Source organism: Vidua macroura, chromosome 20 (assembly GCF_024509145.1).
Source record: "Vidua macroura isolate BioBank_ID:100142 chromosome 20, ASM2450914v1, whole genome shotgun sequence".
Taxonomy (NCBI): Eukaryota; Metazoa; Chordata; class Aves; order Passeriformes; family Viduidae; genus Vidua; species Vidua macroura.
Genome location: NC_071590.1, coordinates 7520465 through 7544515, shown reverse-complemented (window position 1 = coordinate 7544515; position 24051 = coordinate 7520465). Strand labels below are relative to the sequence as shown.

At 46.1% G+C, this 24051-nt stretch overlaps 1 protein-coding gene across 3 annotated transcripts in view; it reads left to right on the top strand.

Moving 5' to 3' along the window:
• The window catches only part of SSH2 (slingshot protein phosphatase 2), an 87247-nt gene that overhangs the window by 16913 nt on the left and 46283 nt on the right, over positions 1-24051 (top strand). For 2 of the 3 annotated variants that reach the window (XM_053995964.1, XM_053995963.1), the window contains exon 2: positions 10963-11006. In XM_053995964.1, coding sequence (XP_053851939.1) covers positions 10963-11006 — 44 coding nt within the window. Of the gene's footprint in view, positions 1-10962; positions 11007-22406; positions 22498-24051 lie in introns of those variants that run through there. The other variant, XM_053995965.1, reaches the window with a different exon arrangement.

Genomic DNA, 24051 nt, shown 5'->3' with positions numbered 1-24051 from the left:
TGTTTTGACTCTGGCAGGCAGGGCCTGCTGCCCCAGAGCATCTGGCCCAGCTTCACAGTGAGAGTAAGACACATAGATACACGTGGGGGCTGCGGGGGCAGGATCCATGTGGTCAGTTGTGTCACTGACCTAAAACCTGTGCCAGCTCAAGGACTTTTCTTGCACCCGCTCACCACCTGCCCAGGGGATGGTGCCATGTTACTCAGGGCTCTCTCCCAGGGGACAAGTGCCACTGGAAGTGGGTAGGGTCTCACCTGTCAGAAAAGGGCATGCTTTCATTCACCCACTTGTCCTGGCTTTCCCTGCTCTATAGGAGTCAAATTCCTATGTGCCTTCACTGGGTGTGTTTTGTTTTTCTGCTGAGGAAATACACATCGTTGCTGGGTCAGACTGTTGATGTTTTGTGCGTAGTGAGACGGTCCTCATGGTCTGCATGTGCCGGACTGTGTATGGCACTGGCCTCTCCTGGCAGGCTGAGGGTGAGGGCTGGCTCCCTGTCCTAGTGCTGCTTTCACTCTCCTGCCCACAGGCTCAGTGCCAAGGGAGCTGCCTGGGCCAGACCAGCCAGGCAGAGTCTACAGAGGTGATTTTCTTTCGCTGATCTGTGTTGCTTTTCCAAATCCCATATAGCCTATGTGGCTGTAATTGTAGCTCATTTAGAGCTGACCTCAAAGGCAAGTTCTCCTTTCCTCCCAAAAAGGAGAGGTTTTCGCATAAGGGCTTACTCTGGTTTAAGGCTGCTTTATCTTAGTATAACATAAACCTGTTTGTAGTTATCTTAAGGCAGAAAGCAACTAGAGGATTTGGATTGGACTGGATGATTGATTCCTGCTGATTTAAGCAATCCGTAAGGAGTGCCATTTGCCCTTACCTAGCTAATCTTGATTTCCTTTTCTGCCATAGGCAGCAACAAGAACTTTACACTGTCTCTTGCAGTGGGACAGAGTTCTGGGAAGTGCCATACTCTGAGAATTGGCTTCTGCAGCTCTGCTCTTCAGGTGGTTATTTATGCAAGGCAGTAGCCAAAGGGAAAGGAGAGTTTTAACTGGATTAACCTCAAGAAGAGAGCGTGGGGATTTAGGGATTAAGGAACCAAAAGCAGCCAGCAATCAGTGACTTAAAATCTGCAGTAAGAGAGCCGGTCTCTATAGATGGGGAATACAGTCCTTTCTTACCTGCAGAGCATTGAGATTGGCAGTGTTTTTACCTCTGAGATCTTGGAGAAGATGGTCTTAAGGATGCAGGGTTTGTGTAGGGTGTTTTCTCTGAAGACTTGTGTATTGATGGGAAATTATTCACAATTGGCAACTCTTTAAGAAAAAAACTAGTAAAGGACTGAATGCTCAGATGAGATCTCAAACCTGGCACTGGGAAGGTATGTTGGTGTCTTGCTCCAATACAATGAGAACATCTGGTTTCCATAGACTTGTAACTCTTGTAGCTTCATGCACTCCCCTTTTACACCTTCTACCCTTGCCTTTAAAGTGTTTCTGTTGTCCCATATATTTTTTTTTTCTACTGATGCTGTTATGTGTCCCCTGCAGGGAAAATCCTGCTAGATTACCGGATTGATAGAAAGATTTGGAGGCGTGGGGGAGATCAACAAAAACCTGTTACTAAGGAGACATGAGTTTTAGCATTGAGTCTCTAATGGCCAGTCTGCCGAAGGGGAAACAGATGGCACAAAGGAGGCTGGGATTATACAGACAAGTACCACAGGGCTGCAAATCTGATACATCCATTGAACTTCCTGGGGTCAGGCAAATCCAGCCTTGTGCCAAGACTAATGTGGTTCCTTTGCCTTTGGCACCATGTTTGTGTCCTTCTGTTAAAGGCTGTTCTGGATAGTGGGCTTCTGCCTCAAACATTCCTGCCCCAGGGAACAGCGAGGTTTGGCACAGAATGAGGGCAGGTGGCTGGTATGGAAGTGTGTCCCTTTTGACAGGTCAAGATGTACCCACTGCCAGTTGTTCTCCCTTCCTGAGAGGGGGAAATAACCAAACATTACCCTACGTTCTTCTTGAGTACAGCTTTTCTCCTGTTACTGATGCACTCGTGTAGAAAAGTGACTTCTGTCCTGGGAGAATGGGAGGATGGATGGTGGCCACAGTCGCTCCTGGCTTTTGACACAGCCTGCCCTTTATTGCAATATAATGTTTCGCAGAGGCTTAAATTTCAAGAGTGATGCTCCCAGCTGTGTGCTGCTTGCTGGGCTGCTGCTTCCCCGGCTCCTGCCTGCTCCAGAGAGACATGACATGGCACTGCTGGTCTGGACAAAGCAGGGTAAATAAGCAAAGGCAGAATTCATCCTGGCTGAAGAGAAACAGTGCTGGAGTCACTTTTGCAAGAGCCTAATTAACATCTGGTTTTGTATTTAACTTTCAGGCTGGCTCTAGAGTGTTGCAGTAAACAGGACACTGATTCGTTAATAGTGGGAGAGTGCTAAATGACTACAGTGCTAGAATTAATAGCTTGACAGCATATCCTCTCTCTCCTCCCACAGCAATTTGGACTGATACCCAAATAAACAATAACAAATAGATTTTTGGAGGAGCTGGCTAGGAGAAATAACAAAAGTCAAGGGGCACTCGTTATGCAACATTGTTCTGCTAGTATTTGACTCATCCTAGAAAACCCTGTTCTACTCCCTAGCTTCATTTTCCTTTTTATTTCTTCAGCCTCTGTTGAGGAGGTGTTATATTTGCTGGCTTGCTTTTGGTCCCTCAGAAACTCCCTATACCCTTGGATCTCCAGTTGCTGTAGGCATGGAGTGCTGGAAGAGTGTAGGCAGAGCCCTACTGTAGAGAAATAACGTGCGAGAGCCTATAAACAGCTTGGGTCGGGCAAGAAAATTGCTCTGGCTTTAATTCCAACCACATGAGACTAATACCTGGGTGTATTTTGTGAAGAAGTGAGTGAATCTGAGTAGTTCATAAGCATTATGTCCCAGTTCTAGCAGTAGTAGTCCCCTGCCAGAAGTGGGGCAGCTGGGAGGCTGCTGTGCACCCCGGGGATGGCGGATGTGAACAAGGAGTACACTCTATACCTTGTGATTCTCTCTGCAGTGTCTTGCCAGGGAATATCTTCAGGCTTTCCTTTCCCTCTGCTCTCCACAGACTCTGCTTTGTGTCCTGCATGCACAGAAAGCTGTCCCAGCGATTCCTTTTGAAGTTTTGCCTGAAACACTTGGGGGTTTTTCCTTACCCAAACGGAGGCTAGAGGTGAAGGGACTTTGCTGCCAATTCCTGTTCTGATCTAGACTCTAAACTCCTGCTGTTAAAGCTCTACCAGCCACTTCTGTTCTAGATATGTCACTGCAATAGAGCAGAGCCTCCCCGGCTGTGCTCCTGCTTGAATCCAGGGTTATGCAATAGCAGCCTGCAAGTGCCAACGCAGATGCTGCTGCATCCAGACACTCTGTACAATGTAGTTGCTTGGATACCCCTTTTTTTTTCCTGTTATTTTTCTTCCAAGTGCCAGGTAACAATTTGCAACTCGTAATTATAACGTTGAACACAGATTCAGGTTAAGCAATGTAAAGAATTAGAAATATTAATGATTTCCTCTTTGCTTTTTAAAGGTTGAGCATTGTGGAATTTGCAAAGACTGAGTGTTGCTCTGTTCTCTTTTCAGAGTCTTTATTTCATCTTCGTAAGTGTTAAATAACTTCCCCCTTTGAGAATATCTTTCATCCAGAAAATCATCTCTTAATTATTGATGCAATATGCCAAGATCCCTGAGTGGCCTGGCTGCTGGTGCTTTTATTTTGGGTAGGTCACGAAGATTTCTGCGCCGCTCCTAATTCTCTGTGTTGTGTGTTCCTTACGTCAAGAGGAGATTTGACAGGGACTTGCAGGGATTGGATCTCAGAGGAGCTGAGTGGGTGAGAGTCTCCTGTAGCATTCTGGCAGGGAGAAGGATGCCTTTGTGTTACAGGCAGCCCCTGGGCTCTACGAGCTGGTGAGGGGTGAGGGTGCAGCTGAAACACGTCTCAGGGATGGCTGCGTGTGCTTCAGTCTGTGGAATTTGAGGCAAGCTGTCAAAATGAAAAAAAGCTCTGCCTGGTTATGCTGCTGCTAACCAGGAATTAGACTTTTAACAAGAGGGCTGTGCTGGCACAGCTTCACTTTATGGACACAGCTATGACATAAGTAGGAGTGGTATCCAAATAGCTCTATTCTTGTTCCATTATGGGAATAATATATTTCATATATGTTGCAGGTGGATTGGCATTGTTTTAGTGACCCTACTGTACATTCTGGAAGAGTCAAAGCTCTGGAGTTACAACTTGATCAGAGCCCTAGAATAACTCCCTGATTTCTAATTGAGATAACTCCTGCAGGGATACAAATGAGCGTGCACCAAGGTAAACTAGATGCTAACAGGAAGATGGCTGATTGCAAGACAAAGACCCTTCCCTTTGCCGTGTACCTCCCTTCCTTCCACCCTCCTCCTCCTAAAATAGCCTTTCAGCATAAGTGAAAACCAGATATTTTCCTTTCTAAAAAACAATTTTAAATGTTTGTTCGTGTCAATGGGAAAGTAATTTAACCCAGAAGCTGGTGGTGTGCATCTGCCGTGTCTGATCTATGTCCTTGTTCCTTGTAATGCTTTCCTATTGCTCATGGATGGTAAAAGAGTATCAGCTGCAGTTCCAGGTCTCAACTTCCCTGCATATGGCTCATTAGCCAGTTTGTTTTTCAGGCTCCTTCAATCTTGTTTAATTCTAGCTGCCACGTTTTTAATGCAGCAGTTGAGGAGAGTCTCTCTCCAGCTGGAAACAGGCCCAGCTTCTGAGGTGAAGATGTCAGCCCTGTGGGTGAGGAGGTGCATGGCCAGGGCTGCTCTGGGAGCTCTGGAGGGCATTGGGAGGTTGAGTGAGGTCTGTGTTTTAACAGGCAGTGACTGGAGAGGGTCTGAGGTGTGACTGTCCATCCTGCATAATTGCAGAGGGACAATTTCATGCATGTATATGTGTCAGCCTGCATGAGTGGTTAATGAATGGCTGCTCATTGTGGTAACCTGTGGAGCTGGGATTTCATTTTAATCACAGACTGTTGGCTGTGTAAAAGCCCTGCCCTGAGATTCACCAGTGTACACATGCATATCTTTGACTTGGTCTTAGTCAAACTATACCCTTGACGTCAGCAACAGTTTCCAGTATGAAAACTGGAGTTCCAGTGCCTGTGTTTATATAGCCAGTGAGTCTTCTCACACTTGGCCCATTACCATAAGCATTTGTTACTGTTCTAGGGAAACAAATGCTCCTAGATTCTAAGATTTTCAGTGGACAGTGTCACTAGCTTTGCCTAAAAGGAGATTAAGCAGGTGCCTTTAGGGTTCTGGTAGGTATTAAATCCAGCAAAGCATCATAATTACATTAAATACCTGTCTTTTCTGTCATACTTGCAGGGTGCTGAAGGGCCTTCTGAAAGTCAAGGGGAAGGTCTATTCAGGGAGACGATAGTTCTGCTGGATTTTTTTCTTTAGTGTCTGTAAGTGGCTAGAGATGATGTGCTACTACACAGTTTTAGAGAGAGAGACTATATTAATACACATTTGATGTGGGGATATTTAAAGTGAATATATATCTGCAATGTATGGGGTTTTTTTCCTTCCCCTTAGGTGGGTCTCTGATTAAGGCAAAAGCTGTTATACTCCTCATCAGGCAAGCTGATTTCTCTGCAGAAATTCAGTTGACAGTAATCTGCTTTTTAATCTGTTCTTGTGGTGTAGTGTAGCAGGCTGTGTCACACTGTACTTCTCATCCTAACTCTTGTTGTACCAGTTGAAGGCTTGTAATTTTTGTCTTGAAGTGTCTGAGTTTTAGTTCTGCAGTTTTTAGTGAGTGCTAATCTAAACAAGGTCTGCATAAATCTCTTTGCTCCAGCGGGAAGATGAAAGCTTTGATAAGGAACTTGTTTTTTTCTCTCTCCAAGCAGGAGCACAATGTCTTTGACCTAAATATACCAATTACTGACATAGCAAAGTGATACAGAAAACAATCCAGAAGGAATGCCAACCTCTGAATGAACACTTGGCTGCAGAAAGCTACTGCTTATGTGGAAACTCAAATCCAGAAGACATGTGAGGAGGAAAACAGCATTCATTCAAAGTATTTCATGCAAATAGTGAGGGGTGAGAGAGCAACAGCTGGAGAAATGCTTCTTTATCCCTTATCCCTATGGCTCGGGAGAGGTAAAAGCTCTATGCAAAACAGTGCAGTTCTCCCCTTTCTCGTTTGTGGCCTGGTTTGCTCAGCTTTTTGAAGAACTTTCATGTCAAACTTAAAGGCTTCCTGGTAGCAGCTTCTCCTTTAAAATGTGTTTGATGGCAGATATAAGTATTTCAAAAAGTAGCAATAAGCTTCCTCTCTAGAGCATGCTAGGTGACTTTATTAATTAGTTTCATAATTTTTATTCATGATTAAGGTTAACCACCTCCAGAGACTGATGGAGTCTGAAGTGAACTGGTTTTTAGTTCAGCTTTGAGACCTATCCTCTATTAGTGAGTGCTTGCACATTGCAACCACACTGATGGTTTCCAAAATACACTGAGTAAATTGGTTCACACAAACTGCCACAGATTTCTGGTTCTCCATGTTGCAGCTGTGAAGTTGCAGACTCTGGATGCCCTTTTTTTTGGTGGCCAAGTGACCCCTTTTAGTACCAAACTGCTACTAGACATGGTCAGACTGGAAGTGGTACCTGGTATGGTTCTGCATCTCCCCTCAAACCCCAGTGGATTTGTGTGTAGTCTTGGGCTTCTTGCAAGAAAAAGGGAACCTTTTATCAAGCCAGGTTTTGGAATCAGCCCTTGCTTCGTTTTCCCAGGCAGTGTTGTTGCTGGCACTTCAGCCATACTGCAAATGCAGCATGTGTGGGCTTTTTGCTCACACAGTTTATTTAAGAGATTGATACAACTCAGACTACTGCAGAAAAGTCCCTCTGCTACAGAAATGTGTAATAGATATTTGGCAGTGCGACTCAAACATTTGTCTTGCTTTGTTCCAGCAGATGATTTGAGATTATTGATAGGACCAGGTTTGTGCACGGTCTGCTGTTGAACAGGAATCTATCAAATATTTGATCTTGGAAGGCATTGAACTTCAGTTCTGTCTGATGTCCATGCACAGATCCTCATCTCTTGGATTTCATAAGCCTGCACTGAGTTGCTTCTTTGGGCATCTGGTGCCAGTTCCATGCAGATGTTGGGTACCCCAGGGCATCTCCACTGTCACCACGTGTCTGTGTCAGGAGTTGAGTTGAGCCCTAAGGAATGTGATCGTCCGGTGGATGCTCTTATTTCTGTGTACCTTGTGTTGCATTAGAGGAGAGGCTGTGGCTGCAGCAGTGGCACCCTCTGCAAGACTTGACCAGACTGGGTTATCCCTGTGTTGGGAAATAGTTGTGGGAGGGTGGCTTTTGTACTGACTTGCTTAATATTTGCTGGCACACGAGGAGAGCTCCCGTATGGAGAAGCGTACAGTGCTCTGTGTGGCTGCAGCCCAAACAAAGGGACACTGGACACTGGTGGATGCTGTGAAAGGAGCATTTGCATGGTTTAATGACTGGATCAGTGCCTGGTTGCACAGCCTCTGATTTGACTGAAGCAGCTGCCTTCTTCCCAGCAAAGGTCATGTTCGGCTCAGAGACACTTAGTGAGTGTCTGAACAACTGGGTGGGATGTAGGCAGGGCAAGAGTAGACAGGGAGCTGGGAGAGTGCTCATTTAATTACAGTCCTTTGCTTTGTAGTTCCTCCTTTGAGACTGAGTCCAAAGCTGTCCACATGGTGGACGTTTGACCATGTTCAGTGAAAAGACCCTCTGATGGCATGGATACGCCTGAATGTTGCTGTAGGTTTGGGGAGATTTATATTAACTAATTTTCTGTAGTGTCTGAAGTGTTCACCTCACAGCTACAAGTAAGATGTTGACTTTGTCAACAAAGTCTCTAAATTGTTGGTGCTCTTTTGATATTTGCTGGCTGTGACCACTCACTCTTGATAAAAACACTTCCCAGGCATTGTCTATACAGTCAGGTATGTTGGCATAAAATCATACATAGCCAGCAGTTATTAAATGGGAATCCTTTTAAGCTTTGAAAGACGTATTTTTAGGGTGTAGTCTGTGTGAAATGTTCCTTGGTTAATAGAAATGCAGTGATTATTAGGTGCATGACTTAGACTAATAATCGTATCTTACAGTACAGGAACTTGCTGTGATGTTCCTGATGTTAAATCCAGGCAGACAGCTCCAGTCCCCGTACATAAGAGTGGAGATTGAATCTCGTTTATCATTACATCAGTCTGCAAAAAGGAGATTTATAAGAGCAGAATTGTTTGCGTGACATGGAGTGACTCCCATTGTATAGAACAGAACAGCACTCCAAAATTTCTCTCCTCTCCCTTGCCCTTTTGATGACAGATAGTTGGCAGTGGATCAAAGCACAAACAGGATTAATGTTTTGCATATTCTGTCCTACATGGCCTGAAAGGAGCAGAGATGGAATTTTTCATCTTTCACTTTAAACTGCATTTAATATCGTGGCCTAGTTTAGAGCTATGCGACTCATTCCTTCCATTTCCCCTGAGGCCTCTGTTTCTGGTCAAGGAAAGCAGGGCATGACTCCCTCTGGAGCTCATCAGTGCTGCTCAGCTTCCTCCTCCTTGCAGGCTGGTGGAGGAGGCTGGTTTGAGGCTGGAGCAATCCAGCATCAGGAATCTCCAAGGAGCATTTGTGGCAGCTGCCATTTCTTGAGTCTGTCGCTCTGGTCACATCACGGGTACTGCAGGGCACAGGGAACCCAGAGCTGGGGCAGCATCCAGAGTTCTTGCCACCACCCGTGCAAAGGCAGCTGTGAAAGCTGGAGTGGTGTCACAGGTCACCCCTCCAAATGGCTGCGTTCACTTTCCAAGGATGCTGTCTGAGCATGTTCCTTTTCAGATGTCCTCGGAAAAGAATGTTTGAGTCGCATCTTGGCCGATGAATTGTTGTACTGGAGGCAATACTTCTTCGCCTTTGGAAATAGGCTGGAAATGGCGAGAAGGCGTGGAGGTGCTGGCTTTAGGGGCCGTGTCAGTGCTGGAGCCGCGTCCCCTTGGAGCCCGTTCCTCCCTGGAGCGGCACCTGAGCGGGCACATCCCTGTCCTGCCCTCCCCTCTAGCGGGGAGAGGCGTCACTGCAGCCGCTTGGGCTCCCCACGGGCATCTGGGGATGTTGTGTGGCTGCAGGATTTCATAGTGACCGCAGCACAGCGGGAGTGGCAGCAGCGACTTGGAGTGGAATACGTGAAATACGGGAGCATTGGCTGTATCTTCTTTGACGCCCTCTGTCCATGGATGCATTTGCAGAGGGGACAGTGGATGGGGTGAAGGTGGTTCAGATACCTGAATCTGACCACTCTGTAAATCCAGGACGAAACATGAGGTCCAGGGAAGGAGTAGGCTGCAGGCTGGTCAGAGTTGCTGATGAGAAGAGGAGGAGGCTGCTAAAGGTTAGTTTTGTTCCAGGCAGCATCCCAGGTACTGGCAATGGGTCTCTTGCTCAAATCACACTTGTCTACATTTCTGTTTTCGTAGTCACTTATATTCTGAGAGAATGTGCTCCTCACACAAACCTGCTACATCTATGTCTGGTATCAAAGAGATGCAAGAGTTTCAGCAGAGACAGATGGTGATTAATTGGGCCATGTCTGGCCTCCTCCACACTGAGCGTCTTAGGGTTGAATTTTGAGGGGAGCTAAGATAATGATCTACATATTTCAGGATCTTCTCCTGTCATTTGTGGGACTTTTGGCTATGGCACACCAGGCTTGCCAATTGCTGTGACAAGGATTTTTCTTGGCAGGTAGAAATGGCTGTTCATTATAATGCTAAAAATGTTTGCATAGCTTGAGTTCCTGAGCAGTACAAACGAGACTTCAAGGGCTCTTTCAGTTGTTTTGCCTTACTGGAGTTTGAGGAACTTGTTCTCTAGCTAAATACACACTTTTTATTCAAAAACCCCATCATGTCTTTAGCAATTTTACATGTAATGAAATATCTTCCCCTCCCTTCTGACCTCTTTCTCTTGCTTCCCCAAGTCAACTTCTTGTAAACCCACAGGGAACTCAATTGGAGCTTATGTTCTGGCAGGATTGCCAAAGGAGACCTGCAGGAGGGAAGCCCAGAGCAACCAAGAACAAAATTATCTTTTTCCTTCCTCTATCTGAACTCTGGTTTTCATGGGATCCCCTGCCCTGACAAAACCCTTGGTATGTTTTAAAATGCTTTTTCCCTGTGGACCTGCACAAACATAGTAAGTTCTCACTAATACAACAGATCCTGTACCCTATCTCCAGTGCCTGGCAGGGCGTATGTAAATGTACTGTGAAGCAGAATTAATTGCTGAGATCTCTCTGCTGAGGTATTGCTTTGGGCTGTAGTAGATAGGCCTAGTAAAATTCCACAGCACATTAGAGATTGTGCATATTAATATCTCATCTAAAGCAACATAATATGTCAAATTTCTCCTTTCTGGTCATATCTGTGCTCACTCAGTCTGATTTGTGAGGTTTATTACGTGCTGGTTTTGTGGATTTTTACACTTGATTGCTGACACTGGACTATGAATTAATATGATCTCCATAAAGGTAATAAAAACCCAGAGATTTTTGCCCAGAAGTGAACTATGTGTTTGGCTCTTGGCCTGCCATATTTGGCAGGGGTCACTGGAAGTCCATGCAAAAGCATGCAAAATCCTGCAGGGGCAAAAATTCCTGTAACGTTGAGTTTTTAAAAAGCTTTTGAGAGAACATGAAGTGACAGCTGAGCAGAAAGTGAGTTCCTCTTTAGTGACAGCTGCATGCAGGAGCAGGGAGAGTTCCCCTTGCCTTACACAATCAAACCAGTGAAATGCAAACCTTTGCTTTCTGCATGTTTTAAAAGATATTAATGTTTTTCTCCTTTCCTTATGCATGCAGGAGGCAGACAGCGGGGAAGAAGAATGCCGGTCCCAGCCCAGAAGGTAAGATTGTCACTCCAGGCTCACAGGGGTCCTCGAGGATGCCTTGCTGTGTGGAATGTTCCACAGGGCTTTTGCTGTTCCTCTGGCATGTCCTGCAAATACACTTCACTTTCTGCCTGTTGTTGATGTTGCACAACTATCTTAAATGAGCCTTACTGAAAAATGGGTTCTAGTAAAGGGTTTGCTGCAGCAGGAAATGGGAAAAGTCAGACTGCACACTAAAAAATAAATATGGGGAACAGTTGGCAAAGATGTCAGTGAATATATTCTCCAAACTGCTGTTTCTGTAGCTCCCTCCAGTGTCCTGTTTTGCTTCTCGGGATTTAGTCCACCATCAGAGTATTCTGAGAGGTATAACCAGACTAATAAACTCTTGTTCTCTGGTTAAAAACTCACTGTTGCCATCAAGGGTGATCCTGATCTATACAGGCACCTGCTGCTTAAATAGCACGTTCAGTGGATTTGTGGATATTTGCTGCTGATGCAGGTAGTGAAATTTATGCTCCAAAATTAGGAGACACTGAGAATTTTCAGGGATTTTTTTTTTGTTGTTTAATTAGGATTGTTTTGCAGGGAGGTGTTCACCTCTTGTAAATGCTGATTTCAGTTGCTTCAGGAAGAACTTTTTTTGGTAAATGTTATTTGCTATAAAATAAACATTGGAACTCAGCTGATTGAGTGGTGACAAGTAATGGTGATTATTATAATGTAGGTATAGTCTGCAGGGTAAGACTTCTAGGGGTGTTGTAAGCTTTATCTCCTTTCCTCTAAGCCATCAAAAAAATTATTTCAGCTGAACCTAATAAAAGTAAAAATGGTATAGTGACTTCTCCAATGGCAGGAACACTTTCTTGGCTTAAAATGTTGCATCCAGATTTTGTGAAAGGCTTCAGATTCCCTCCAGAGGGAGCAAAGGGGAAGTGAAGGTGAAATGGTTCTCCCTTTATGAGCTCTCTGGCTGTTACGGTTCTTTGCTTAATGGTGTTTGTGTGAGTAGGTAGCAACAGAAGCCATAATATCTAGCATTTCAAATACTTGAATGAGATCTGGGCTTTGTGTTTTGGGGCCAACTTGGATAAATCTGCAAAAGAAAAAGCTGTCCTGGTTGCACATTCCCATGATTTCACTGTAGTTCTGTGATTCTGTGGCTCAGGGAAGGTGACTGCCCTGTTTACTTCAGTCTTCTAGCCCTAAATGTTGATTTAAGAATTGCTGTTTCTTCATTTTACAGCTTTCATGAGTGAGAGGAAAGCTGGAAAGCACAATTCCCGAAGGCTTAAATTGAACTCAGCTAAACTCCAATTTTTCATTTCACTCTTGGCCTTCCAGCAGTCACAAGATCAACTCATGACTTGATCTCAGTATACATAACGTATTGGAAGGGATGGGAGGTATTTAATTGTTGTGGGCACTTAGCAACCATTGTAGGTTAGGTCTGAAATGAGCATTTTTTTTTAATATATTTGAAATAACTTCCTGGGGTAGGAAATGACAACCTGCTGTTGATGTGGTGATCCGAGCTCTGTGACTCCTGTTACTGGGGTCACAGAGCTAACTAAAACCAAACTCCTTCAGGGGGAAAACAAGGGGGTGGGTGTTAAATGTGTTTGATTACAGTAGGATAAAAATAATAGAGTCAGATGGGGTAAGTAGTGAACCTGGAGTCCTGCTGTGGAGGAGCAGCAGATGTCCATAAACAGTTCCTGAGTATATCTAATCCCCAGTTTTCACAAGAACATAGCAAGTAGCAGCTATTAAAAATCCAGGCAGTAAAAAGGCTACAGATTGAGTTTGGCTTAAAAGGAAAAGCGTGTTTCCAGCTGCAGTGTCACTCAGGTAGTGCTCTGCAGTAGCCTGACATTCCTCACTGCCTGCCTGGACAGGGCCCAGTTCTGCTGAGGCTTCATTCAGGTGACCTGGCTGCAGCTCCAGGCAGTGGTCACTGCTTGGGGTGGGTTTTTTTTTTTTTGCTGTTTGTAAAATTCTTCTGATGAGGAGACCTTTTGTCTCCTGCGGTGATGGAAAACGTGTTCACGTGCTACCTCAGCATGTCAGGCATCAGGCATGTCCAAACTCATCCTGGTAACTGGACACTGAAGCCAGGAGTACTGCTGTGGTAGGACTAAATGTGTGTTTGCATGAATAAAATAACTTTTCAAAGGTTATTAAATAGGATCCTAGTGCACAAAGGTGTTAATGCTTGCAAGGGAGTTAGTGAAGACCTAAGCATAAGCACATGGACTTGTTTGGTGTCAGAAGATTTTTGCAGTGGTCAGTCTTGACAATCATTGGGTAGAGCCTTCATTTCCATTCCCGTGTCCCCACATCTCTGCACAGCCTGGGGATTGCTATCTCAGAAGAAATGTTACACTCAGATCCAGCTCAACAGCACTGCTAATCCTGTGGTTAGCAAAATCTAGATAGCTTCTTGTGTTAGGTTCCTGCTGTTTATCTTTGCTCCCTGATGAGGTATGGGATATCTATTGGGGTGAGGGGAACATGCAGGAAAGCCTGGCAGCAGGACAGCAGGAGGGACAGTGTTTGTTGAGCAGAGACTATGAAGAGCATCAGTCCCCCAAAGAAGCAGAGAAGTAAGTTACAAACAGAAACTTAAACTTGTAGGTGATCACCATACTTAAACAAAATGATCTGTCTGTTTGCTGACCTGTGCTTTTTAAGATTTAACACCAGAGGGGCCTGTGATTGCCTGGACTGGGTCTCACAGAGAAGGGAGAACTGTGTGAAAATGCTGTTTAAACATAAACCTGCTCTACGGAGCATTCAAATGACCTGACAAGTCTGCACTCGACAGCACCATCATGGACTGAGGAGCTTTCTGCTTTGGAAATTAGCAGAATCTGCTTAAACTTTTGTCCAAAAGATGGAAAGAGCTGTCAGAGTGCAGAAAGAGAGTTCCTGTGTGCTCTGCAGTCATCCTTGGAAGGTGCTTGAAATGGCATTTCCTGTCGAAGAACTCTTTTGTGTTGATGCAAAGAGGAATGATTTGTTTTCCTACTGAGGAAAGTACTTGGGTATAGTGAACATAGATCTGACTTCTACAAATACTTCTATCCATTATTAAAAACCCCAGCAAGTTAATGCTGACAATACCTGAAGCTGAACAAATAGGTGAAACCAGCTTGGCTTCTGCAATATTTTTTCTCACACCCAAGCCCTGCTCTGTGTCCAGCAGTGACCATTCATGCAGTTTATGGGTGAGATCCCCAAAGCCCTGACACAGATCCAGGCTCTTGCTCTGGAGTCCCTGATCGAGCCAGTCCCTGTCACTCTTGGCTGGTGGAACCGAGACAGTGCTGCATAAGCAGATGTCCTGAACAATCTATTTATTACATTTATTACCTTCATAGCTATGTTCTGACATTTTTATTAGGCTGTCTGGAGGCTGTGGAGCTAAACTGGCCTGCACATCCCTCCTGTCCCCAGACATACTGAATACACTCTTAATGGAGCATCTGTGTTAACAAGCTCTTTGCAGCATCCCAAAACTGGTTGTTAAAATTTACCTAAAACACACATGTATTGAGCTGTGAGTTGTGTTTACAGCCGCTGAGGTATTGACATTCAGGTTTTGTGTGCTCTGTGCCAAGGTTGCAAGGATTCAGCATCTTTGTTTTGCTGACAAACGACATCTCCGGGGCCCGGGGCAGCAGCGGTGCTGCAGCTGCATTGGATTTGCTGTCAGGATCTGCCGCTTGCTTTTTGGGGTTTATGTTTTAAATGGTGCCTCTATTTCCACACCATCATGATTCTACCACTTCTGTGTGCCTTGAAACCGCTCTGGTTGCTGAAATGCAGCATTTGAGGCTGCTCAGTAACTGAGCATATAAAATTGGGTGAGCCGTATTGCCTAGTGAGGCTGCCAGGGACTTCAGAGGGATTCTTTGAACTTTTATGGCCTGGCAGTGGGTCAGACTAAAGTCCATTTGCTCAGGTAGAGCTGAGGAGCCTGTCCTTCCCTTCAGGTGCCACAGAAATTACATCCTGCTTGAAATCTGAAACTTGTTACCTGAAAATGTTCACAGAAAGTGCTTGTCCTCCCCTCTTCAAGTGGAGGCAAGAATGTGGTGTTAAATTATAATTTAAAAAGAAAAAAAAAAAAAAACACACCTTCTGCAGCACAAGTATGGTTACCTTCTGGTTTGTTTTTTTTAAGTCAAAATAATTCCTTCCAGGAGTGAACGGGAGGGAAAGCAAATCAGATTATTGGCATGATAACAGCTGGATGTGCCAAGTTGCCTCAAGGTCTCAAGCTGTGAGTAAATACCTTTGTTTTAGGAGCAGAAGACCACAATCTGATGCAGGAGCCGATGGTTTATAGCAGTGTAAAAGTTGCTTTTCAAAGAGTAAGTGGAATAGGTACATGTGCTTTCTTCTACAGGGCAGCAGCTCAATAAACTGTAAGGCACCGTGTTTGATTTTTAAACTGAGAGCTGTTGTACAATATGTGTTAGTCCCTGCGAGAAGTGGGGGGTGATCATGTGATACTGAATTGACTGCACTTCCAAAGGCTCATTCACACTCCACACTGAGGTGTGTGGGTCTGCAGCATCCTGTGACTGCTGTGACTTTTGGAGATGTGTGTCATCACCATTTGGTGCTCCTGTCGCTCCTGGCTATCCTTAAAACCTACCTGGTGTTACAAGAGACACTTCCAAAAGCTGTGTGCTGAGAGTTCTGGCAACTAAACCTTCCTTGTGCTGCCTTAGCTTGCTGCTGCAGCTGCCAAACAATTATTCTGTTGGTACTTGAACAGTAGCTGGATCTTTATTGGGTGTGCAAGACAGTTTGTTAAGTCCATCTTGAGTAAGACGGGGCTCTGTGTGTGCTGTACAGGAAAACGTGTGTTTATCCATGCTGGAGATTACTAAGCTCTTGTAGTATGAACCTTATCTTTAGAATGTGTTTCCTGAATTCATCTTTCTGTCTTTCCTTTCAGTGACAGCTCAGCCTCTCTCTGGCATTTTCTGCAGCTGCTGGGGGAGAGTGTAATGCCGAGATAAAGAACAGTTCTGGTCATTTGCCAGCTCTGCTGACCACCAGAAAAAGTTCTGTGGGCCAGATTCATTACAGTAGCCTTCATTTTTGAATATCAGTTATTTTATCACCAAACTGCGAGCAAAGGTAGTGAACTGGCAGTAAAATTTGGGTTTATTAGATTAGTAACAGGTATCTGCAGGGCTGATTCACTGCAAGGTCTGTGTTTGTGGTTGCAACGTGTTTGGTCCAGTCCGATGACATACCTGTGGATCACAACAATGTGTGAGATGATTTCAGGTGTGATCTTCAGGCTGAAGGATCAAGCAGAGTAATATCATTGCCTTGCCAAATTACCAGGTAAACACAGGGAGCTAGCTCAAAATCTGAATGCATATGAAAAGTGGTTTTGAATTTGTCATTCTAAGCGTGTGAACGGAGGAGAATGAGGAACAGGGCAAGGACAAGCTGGGAAATAAAAGGAATGAAGGTGGGTCAGATCCTTCAGCTACCAAAAGGGTCCAGAGCAGCTGCTCCCATGCACTTGTGCTCCTTCAGAGGGTCACAGAGGAGGGGTTGACCAGGAGGTGCCTTAAGGATTCCATATGTGCTTCTGTCTCTGCTGAGCATGAACCAGGTGCTCTAAGCTAAAGGATTTCTGTTCCTTTAGAATAGAAACTGAAATTCCCTTTCCTGGTGAGACACCTTCACAAGACTTCAAAGTTAAACATGAATCTTCAGAGTTTTCAGCATTTCGTGGATTTCTGACACTTAAATGTATTTTGATAATCTAAGCCAGGGTTTCTGGACTCATTGCCGTTCAGCTCTTTGGTGTCTTTGCATCAAAAACATTCCCTTATAAAATTGGGTGAGTGGATGGTTTGACACTTGGGAGGATTTAGATCTTTCTTTCCCACAGGTCACTGAAATAATACTTTACCTACCTGGCATTGCTTTTGAGAGCAGACATTGCTGCCTGTGTCCCTTTCCCTGCTCGGGTCCCTTCAGTCATCTTTCCTTCAGGCTCTGTAAAAAAGCTGTAATTGAGCATTGACCTCTCTGTGTCAGACCCTCGAAGATTTAATGATAAGTAAACTATACAGTGATTGGATGTGGGGCTGGTGAGGGAAAGGTTTAATGAACTGATAATATTGCAAAATAGGTGTTGAATTCTCAACTAGGCAGCCTAATCATCGATCATGATGGGCAGCTGACCAAAGGGCTTTAAAAGCAGGGGTTTGTTCTTTCAGTGATGCTTATCTCCCTACCCCTGTACTTGGCTGATTTCTTTGCTCAAGAACTGGAAACAGAAATACTCTTTGACAGCTTAAATAACCAAATTTAGAATGTGGCTTCCTGTTCTGACTGGTTCTTCAGGATTAAAGTACAGTTTTGCGTGCTTTCCCTGTTCCTGCCTCCCCCTGCCTTTTTTTTTTTTTTTTTTTTTTTTTTTGGTTTTTGTTTGGTTTGGTTTTGTTTTAACTAGATATGGACTCCTTTATAATTACTTTGTTAAGTTCCCCTGGCTGTGTGTAATCCAGCTGGTGTATGTAAGCCCTGCCTTGGTGGGTGGTATGTCTGTTATCACTGGGAAAGCTTTGTGTCTGTGCTGTACCTCTAGCTCCTTCTGCCCTGCGTGCATTGGCTTGTTTATGGTGGCTGCTACTGAAATCACTTCATGTTTTCCTGATAAATTGGACTGCAGAACACAGAAGTCTTCATCTCCCATGCCAGAACCATCCAGAAGGCTTCTGACAGATCAGCTTCTCCTCCAAGGCAGAGGCAGCAGTAGGAGATGAGTGCATGAGGTGCTGCTCTCAGCCAGTTGGTCTCTACCTATTTACAGGTTTGCTGCACTAATTTAAGGCTCTTCCTAAATAAATTATCTATTTGGATTCTTCATCCACTCACACTTATCTGTCAGCTCTGTTCAGTGCTTAAAGCCATGTGTCCTCATGGCAAAAGGATGACTTAACTGACTTCCCACCAAAAACACAGGGTCATCAGGTCCTTTGACCCTCAAAGAGCTCAGTGTGGCAGCAAGTTTTTCAAGGCTACCCCTTAGGACTCTTCCCATCAGAGCTGATGCAGACACAGCTGCCTTTGTGGACAAAGACTGAGTGTAGCTGCCGGTGAGAACAAAAAAGGACTTGGCCCCACCTCTGCACACGGAAATGAACTTGCTACCTCTGTTCCCCGGCGGTGCCTGTGCAAGACTCCCGTGCTCGGCTGTGGGCAGGGACGCGTTGTTTTTAAAACTCGGTGACTTTTCATAAATATCACCGGAAGCAGCTGTTGAACAGTACAGAATAAACTTTCCACATGTGCAGTAAAGGTGGCTGAGCAGACACGGCCGTGGCACTTTGCTCGGCAGGGAGAGGATGTGCTGGGGATGAGGGGGAGGTTTCTTTGTCACAGCAGCTTCACGAGTTTTTTCATAATCCCCTGAAAACATGGGTCTGGGTTCTGCATTGTCTTTTCTGTGATACTGATAATAATGATAATGGGCAAAATTCCAATGTGTGACAGCCTCCCACTGTCCCCTTTACCTTGAACATGACCAGTGTTACAGCTTTAGTATTTTCCATGTTTGTAGGAACAGAACATTCCTTGCTTTTGCAGAGAGTACCTGGACTTCAGTCCAAACAGGTGTAATAATACCCAACCCTTGACACCCACTGGAGTTAGAAAGACTATGACAGTATGTTGTGTTCATTAAGGTTCTTCAGAAAGAGAGAACTGAGGGGACCAGAGAAAATCTCACTGGTAGGTGTACTATAAAATGAAAAGAGGTCATCAGGTCCCCCTTAGTGTAGACTAAAAATTGAAGATGCCTAATAAAACAATCATGCTCCAGATTAAATAATGTTAACATGTGAGCAGACACTCAGCAAGCCCCTGTGGGATAGGAGTGGGTGGAACACGATGACACCCACACCTTTGTGTGGTCTGACAAGAAGCAGCAATTCAGCCTGAAGCTGTTGATCTTGGATGGAAACAGAAGCTTGATGAATGCCCTGTTTGCATGTGGACTATGTGCACTGACACGACTGGGTGTCCAGCTCTGAGCATGCCTCCTGCAAGTGTCAAATCTGGGCACGCCAGTGCCAAGCCTGAACTGTGCACCGGGGCCGGAGCTGGACAAGGAGAAGCCCATTAGCAAGTGCTAGTCCTGTGTAGGACACAGGAGTACTCTGTTACACCACAGCAAGATCAAAAACTCCTAAAATGCACCAGCAAGGCGAAACAGCTGAAGGTACTGTGCAAGCTGCTGTGATTGTGGAGTTTTGCAATGCAGACACCAGGGAAAATTATGACTGTATGAATAAACAATATGTTGTCAGCCTTGTCTGCCAGACCGAACACTACGAGTCAATAGGAGAGATTTGTGCATGCATGTTCTCCTTCCAGCCCCTGAAACTTCTTTCCAGAGGCAGCTCTGGTAGCATTCCTCCTGCTCCCCTCTCCTGAAGTGCTTGCTCAGACACCCCTCACACTTTTTTTTTTTTTTTTCCATTGTGCTTCCATAACTGGTTCTAGCTGCTTAGTGTAGCAAAGGTTTGGGGATGGGTGTTTTTATGGTGTGTCTCACGTGCTGTATATAACTCCAGTTTATTAGTTTGTGTGGTGTTCAAAGGTTAAATGGGATCCTGCTGCCCCACAGCCTTGTGGTGTCACGGTGCCTTGCGGGGTTTGCCGCCTGCCCCGCTGGTCCCGGGGCCTCCTGGGGAGTGGGAAATGCTGAGCAGAACTCAGACAAGCAGTGCCCTTTTCCCTGCAGCAAAGTGTCATTTCGTGCCGTGGGCTGGGCAGCGCCTGAGACCCCAGACAGGCGTATTTACATCTTGTCATGCAGTGATTAATGGCCCTGCTCACATGCTCTGTTGCAGCACGGCGGTGATTTAGGCTGCTACCTGTCATCACTGCAATTTTGTGCACTTTAAATTCTTTGTGTATTTGTCCCAGCAGAGTGCACCTGCTTCCAGCCAGGAGCAGTTTCTTGGCTGTCTTGTGACTTGCTGCCTAAACTCCATCTCGTGCATCCCTTTCTTTCTGCCTGCTCCTTGCTCCTGCATGCTGAGAGATCAATTTACTGGGTCTAAACTTTTACTCGTGTCTAAACATTGAAGCAACTTTGACAAAGAAACAGAGTTGTTCCTTAAGTCTGATGTAAAAAGGAAAATATGAAAATAACATAGCACTTATTGCTGTTGTCGAGTTGACAGGGTGGTGATGGGTCAAAGATTTGATTTCATCTTGGAGGTCTTTTCCAACCTTAATGATTCTCTGAGTCTCCACAAATGGACAGTGGGAAATGAAATGCTGATCTCACTAACATGTACCTAAAAACAGTGGCACTTTCAGGCTGCGGTTTCAATCTTTATGGCAACAAACCCAAGTTCAAATAGCTCTTTTTTAGTGCAGATTTCAAGATATTAACTTATTTGAGAATTTCCTATTTCTGTTCTCTAAAGGTTCAAACAGAAAACAAATGGGATATTTCTGTCATCACTTGGTTCCCTGGCATATGGAGATGCAGTGCATGGTTGTATTAATCCAGGACTAATTCATTTACAAATCTATTATTTATATGTTATGAGTAGCTGCTTGTAGTTAATCACTGCACTTGTTTTCAGCAGGTTTTAAGGGCTTGTCTTGTAATGGTAGTTATGTGTAAGAAATCTGACGTGTCTGGACAGTATCTAAGTACATTTAGTCTTCTACAATGTTTGAATAAAGCCCTTAAGTTATTAATTAGAATAGAACAGAAGTTCTGGGCTTGTTTTTCAGTCTGTGAATGTGTGGTATGTGTTACTACTGAATATGAGGTTCTTGCCAGTCTCTTGACCTCTGGAAGGATTGAGTTACCCTCCATTTCTTAGTCCTGATTTTTCCATTGCTTCTTGCAACCGACTTCATTTCTGCCTAACAAAATGATTTTTTTTTTGGCATTGCAGCAAGCTGGCACTGCATTTTCTTTACAGCTGTGAGGCACCATTACCAGAGCTGTGCTCCTGGCTATATAGGATGACATTGCTTAAATTGTTGCACCCAAACAATACCCTAGCAAAACTTGCAGAATCACAAGTTCCACTGCTTTGCCCTTTTCTCTGCCCATCCCTGAAGTGGAGATAGTCAAGACCTTTCAGACAAGCGTCTTCTCACTCCTGTCAAGTCTCCTATCAAGACCTGAAGCAGCTGCCATCACACTCTGTTGATTTTTTCAACCTCTCTCTGCTTCTCTGAAACTTTTAGTTAATAATTGGAAATAAAGCTGATTAAGCTTTTGGCTTCCAGCTCTGCTGCTAGATCACAGGGGCAGCTCTGCAGTTGATGCCTTGGTATTTTTTGCTCTTGAGCAGATGTCATTAACAAGTAGTGTTTAAACTCACATCTTCCCCTGCCAGCTCACTTGTGCCTCCTTGCTGGGCATGTGCCACCTGGAGCAGATGACTTAAGACTGGTATATCGTGTTCCTCTGTGCTGGGATGTCATGCATTCCTATGGGAAACACAAAACTGAGCTTGCTTCCAATCCAAGGCTCCTTGGTTGTTCGCCCGCGCTGCTTGCTGGGTGTAAGGGCCGGAGAATGCCGGTCTGGGATGGGCAGTGCAGGGTGGGACCGAGCTGCCCCCGGCTCTCCCCAGCGGAAAACCGTATTAAGTTTCCCTCGCACTGTAACATCTGAATTCCCAGCAGCCAAACGACAAGACTTTTGTTCTAAATAACTTCCTTTCTTCCTTTTCTCGAGGGGTGATGGAGCTAAAGATTAAACAGCACTGAAAGGCAGCTGCTTCTCTTCTCCTTTGGCAGAAAGCAAGTTGTCGCGTCTCTGCATATGAAAGTTACTGCCAAGAACTCTTCCCCCCCGTCTCCTGCAGGAGAGAAATTAAGGTCGTTTCCTAAGCACCCGAGTTGTCGCTGCCTGCCTTTTGCAAAACATCGTTTGATGTGCTGCATCAAACCCGGTTGCAGGGCGTGCAGCCTCGCTGGCTAGATCTGAGAGAGAAAAGAGGAGGGGGGAAAAGGGAAGGGAAAGGAAAAGCTGGGCGCACCCGCGCGCGGTGCTGTGCCCCGTCCCTCGCCGCCGCCCGCCGGGGGAACCGGCAGCTGAACCCCGGCTCGTGAGCGGGGCGGACCGTCCGCCTGTCCCTGATCCATGTGTCCTCCCGGTCCCGCCTGTCCCTGATCCATGTGTCGTCCCGGTCCCGCCTGTCTCTGATCCGTGTGTCCCGGTCCCGCGTGTCCCGGTCCCGCGTGTCCCCTCCCTGTCCCCGCAGCCCCGCGCCGCCACGTGCGGGGCTGGGCGGGGCAGGGGGTGGGGCCCGCTCTGGCCCCGCCCTCGGGCCGCGCCTGCGCGGCGGGGGCGGCGCGGCGGGCGCGGGGCAGAGCGGCGGTGCCGATGCCGCGGGGCAGGGCGGCCGTCGCGGCGGGGAGCGATGATCCCCTACTTCTCCGACAACGCCGTCATCTCCCAGGGCGCCATCGCCCAGCTGTGAGTACCGGTACACACCGCCGAGACTCCCCTTCCCGGTGCCGCTCCGCCTGCCCCGGCTCCCGGCGGCTCCCCCTGCCCGGGCGTGCGCTGCGCTCACTCCGCTATCCCCTCTCTCTCCTCGCCCGCTCCGTTCCGTTCCCCGTAGTTCGCTCCGCCGCCGGTTGCCTCCGGGCAAACTTTCCCCTGGCCGGCACCGCAGTGTGGAAGTGCTGATAAGCGCCGGCAGCGCCCGGCGGCTGCTGCTCCCTCACCGCTCGCTTCCCTGGTTATTCTTTTTTTTCACTGCGAGTACTCCGAGTCCCATCCGAGCTCTTCTCTCGCTGTTACACGGGAGCTGCCCGGGCAGCTCAGGGCTGCGCTTGCTGCCGCCGGAGCCGCCGGTTCCCCGTGCGGGACCGCCAGCAGGCTGGGCGCTGATAGCGGGGTACAGATCCCCGGCCCGCATACTTTGGCCGTCTTTTTTGCTCAAAGCAGAGATTAGCTGCTTTATCTGATCTCTTGGGTTATCGCAGAGCGGCAGAGGGGCACTGCCGGGCTGGGGTGTCGCAGGTGGGAGCCACAGGAGCAGGTCTGAGACATTACACTCAGCACCTGCGGGTCACAAGGCAGAGACTGCTGCCAGTTGTTCAGTACTGTCAGTCTTGGGCAGCTCTGAAGTGCACAGTGTCTCCGTGTCCCAAACTAAGCCGCATGGAAAATCAGTCTCTCCAGCTGCACACCCCCCCTCGCCCCGCCTTTGATATGCAGATACGAATAATCATTTAATTTATAAACAGTTAACAGCCACTGCCTGAGTCGTGGGGTTTGGCTGGAAGGATTAAGGAGGGAAGTGGCGGCTATGGGGTGGTAGATAAGGCGTTCAGAGAGATAGTCGCTGTGGTCTACCCATGCTTGATACTTCTTTAAAGAAGCCAACAGATTGTTTTATCTCTTGAAAGCATCATGAAAGGCTTACAGATAGAGTGCTGGGTCCCACCTGGAACTGTGTTCTTGTCGCAAGAAGCTCTTGCTAGAACTGCAGCTGCCTTGCACTTACGAAGTCTTTAGCAGATATCTCTGCTTATGCTTCATATGGAAATGAGTCCCCGGACTCCGTGCCTTCTTTTGTGAGCGCTAGCAATCACTGCTGCAGTTGGTAATCGGTTCAGCTAAGTCTCTGTGAGCCTTTCATACTCAACCCAAAATGTTTGTAATTAGTAATTTTTTCTGTTCACAGTGTTGCCTGTAAACATCAGGGCTTTCCCTGCGGTTGCTGATAATGTAGGTTTAACAGAGATGTACCTAAACTGTTCTTCCAAAGCAACGATGCAAACTGGATATGCCCTGGGCTTTGGGAAGTTGCTGTAGTTCTGGAGTTGTGGCAAAAAAAACCAACATACTGTGGGCTGAAACATTTCCTTTGGAGCTCCAGATGATTTACTGAGCTAGAGTAGGTAGCCAGGTAACAATTTAAGTGCTTTTAAGGTGTTTGTTTTACCCACTGCTCAAACACTTAACCGAGGATTGGAGACTGTACAGAAAGGGATCAAAAGAAAGGGGAAATGCTGCTCG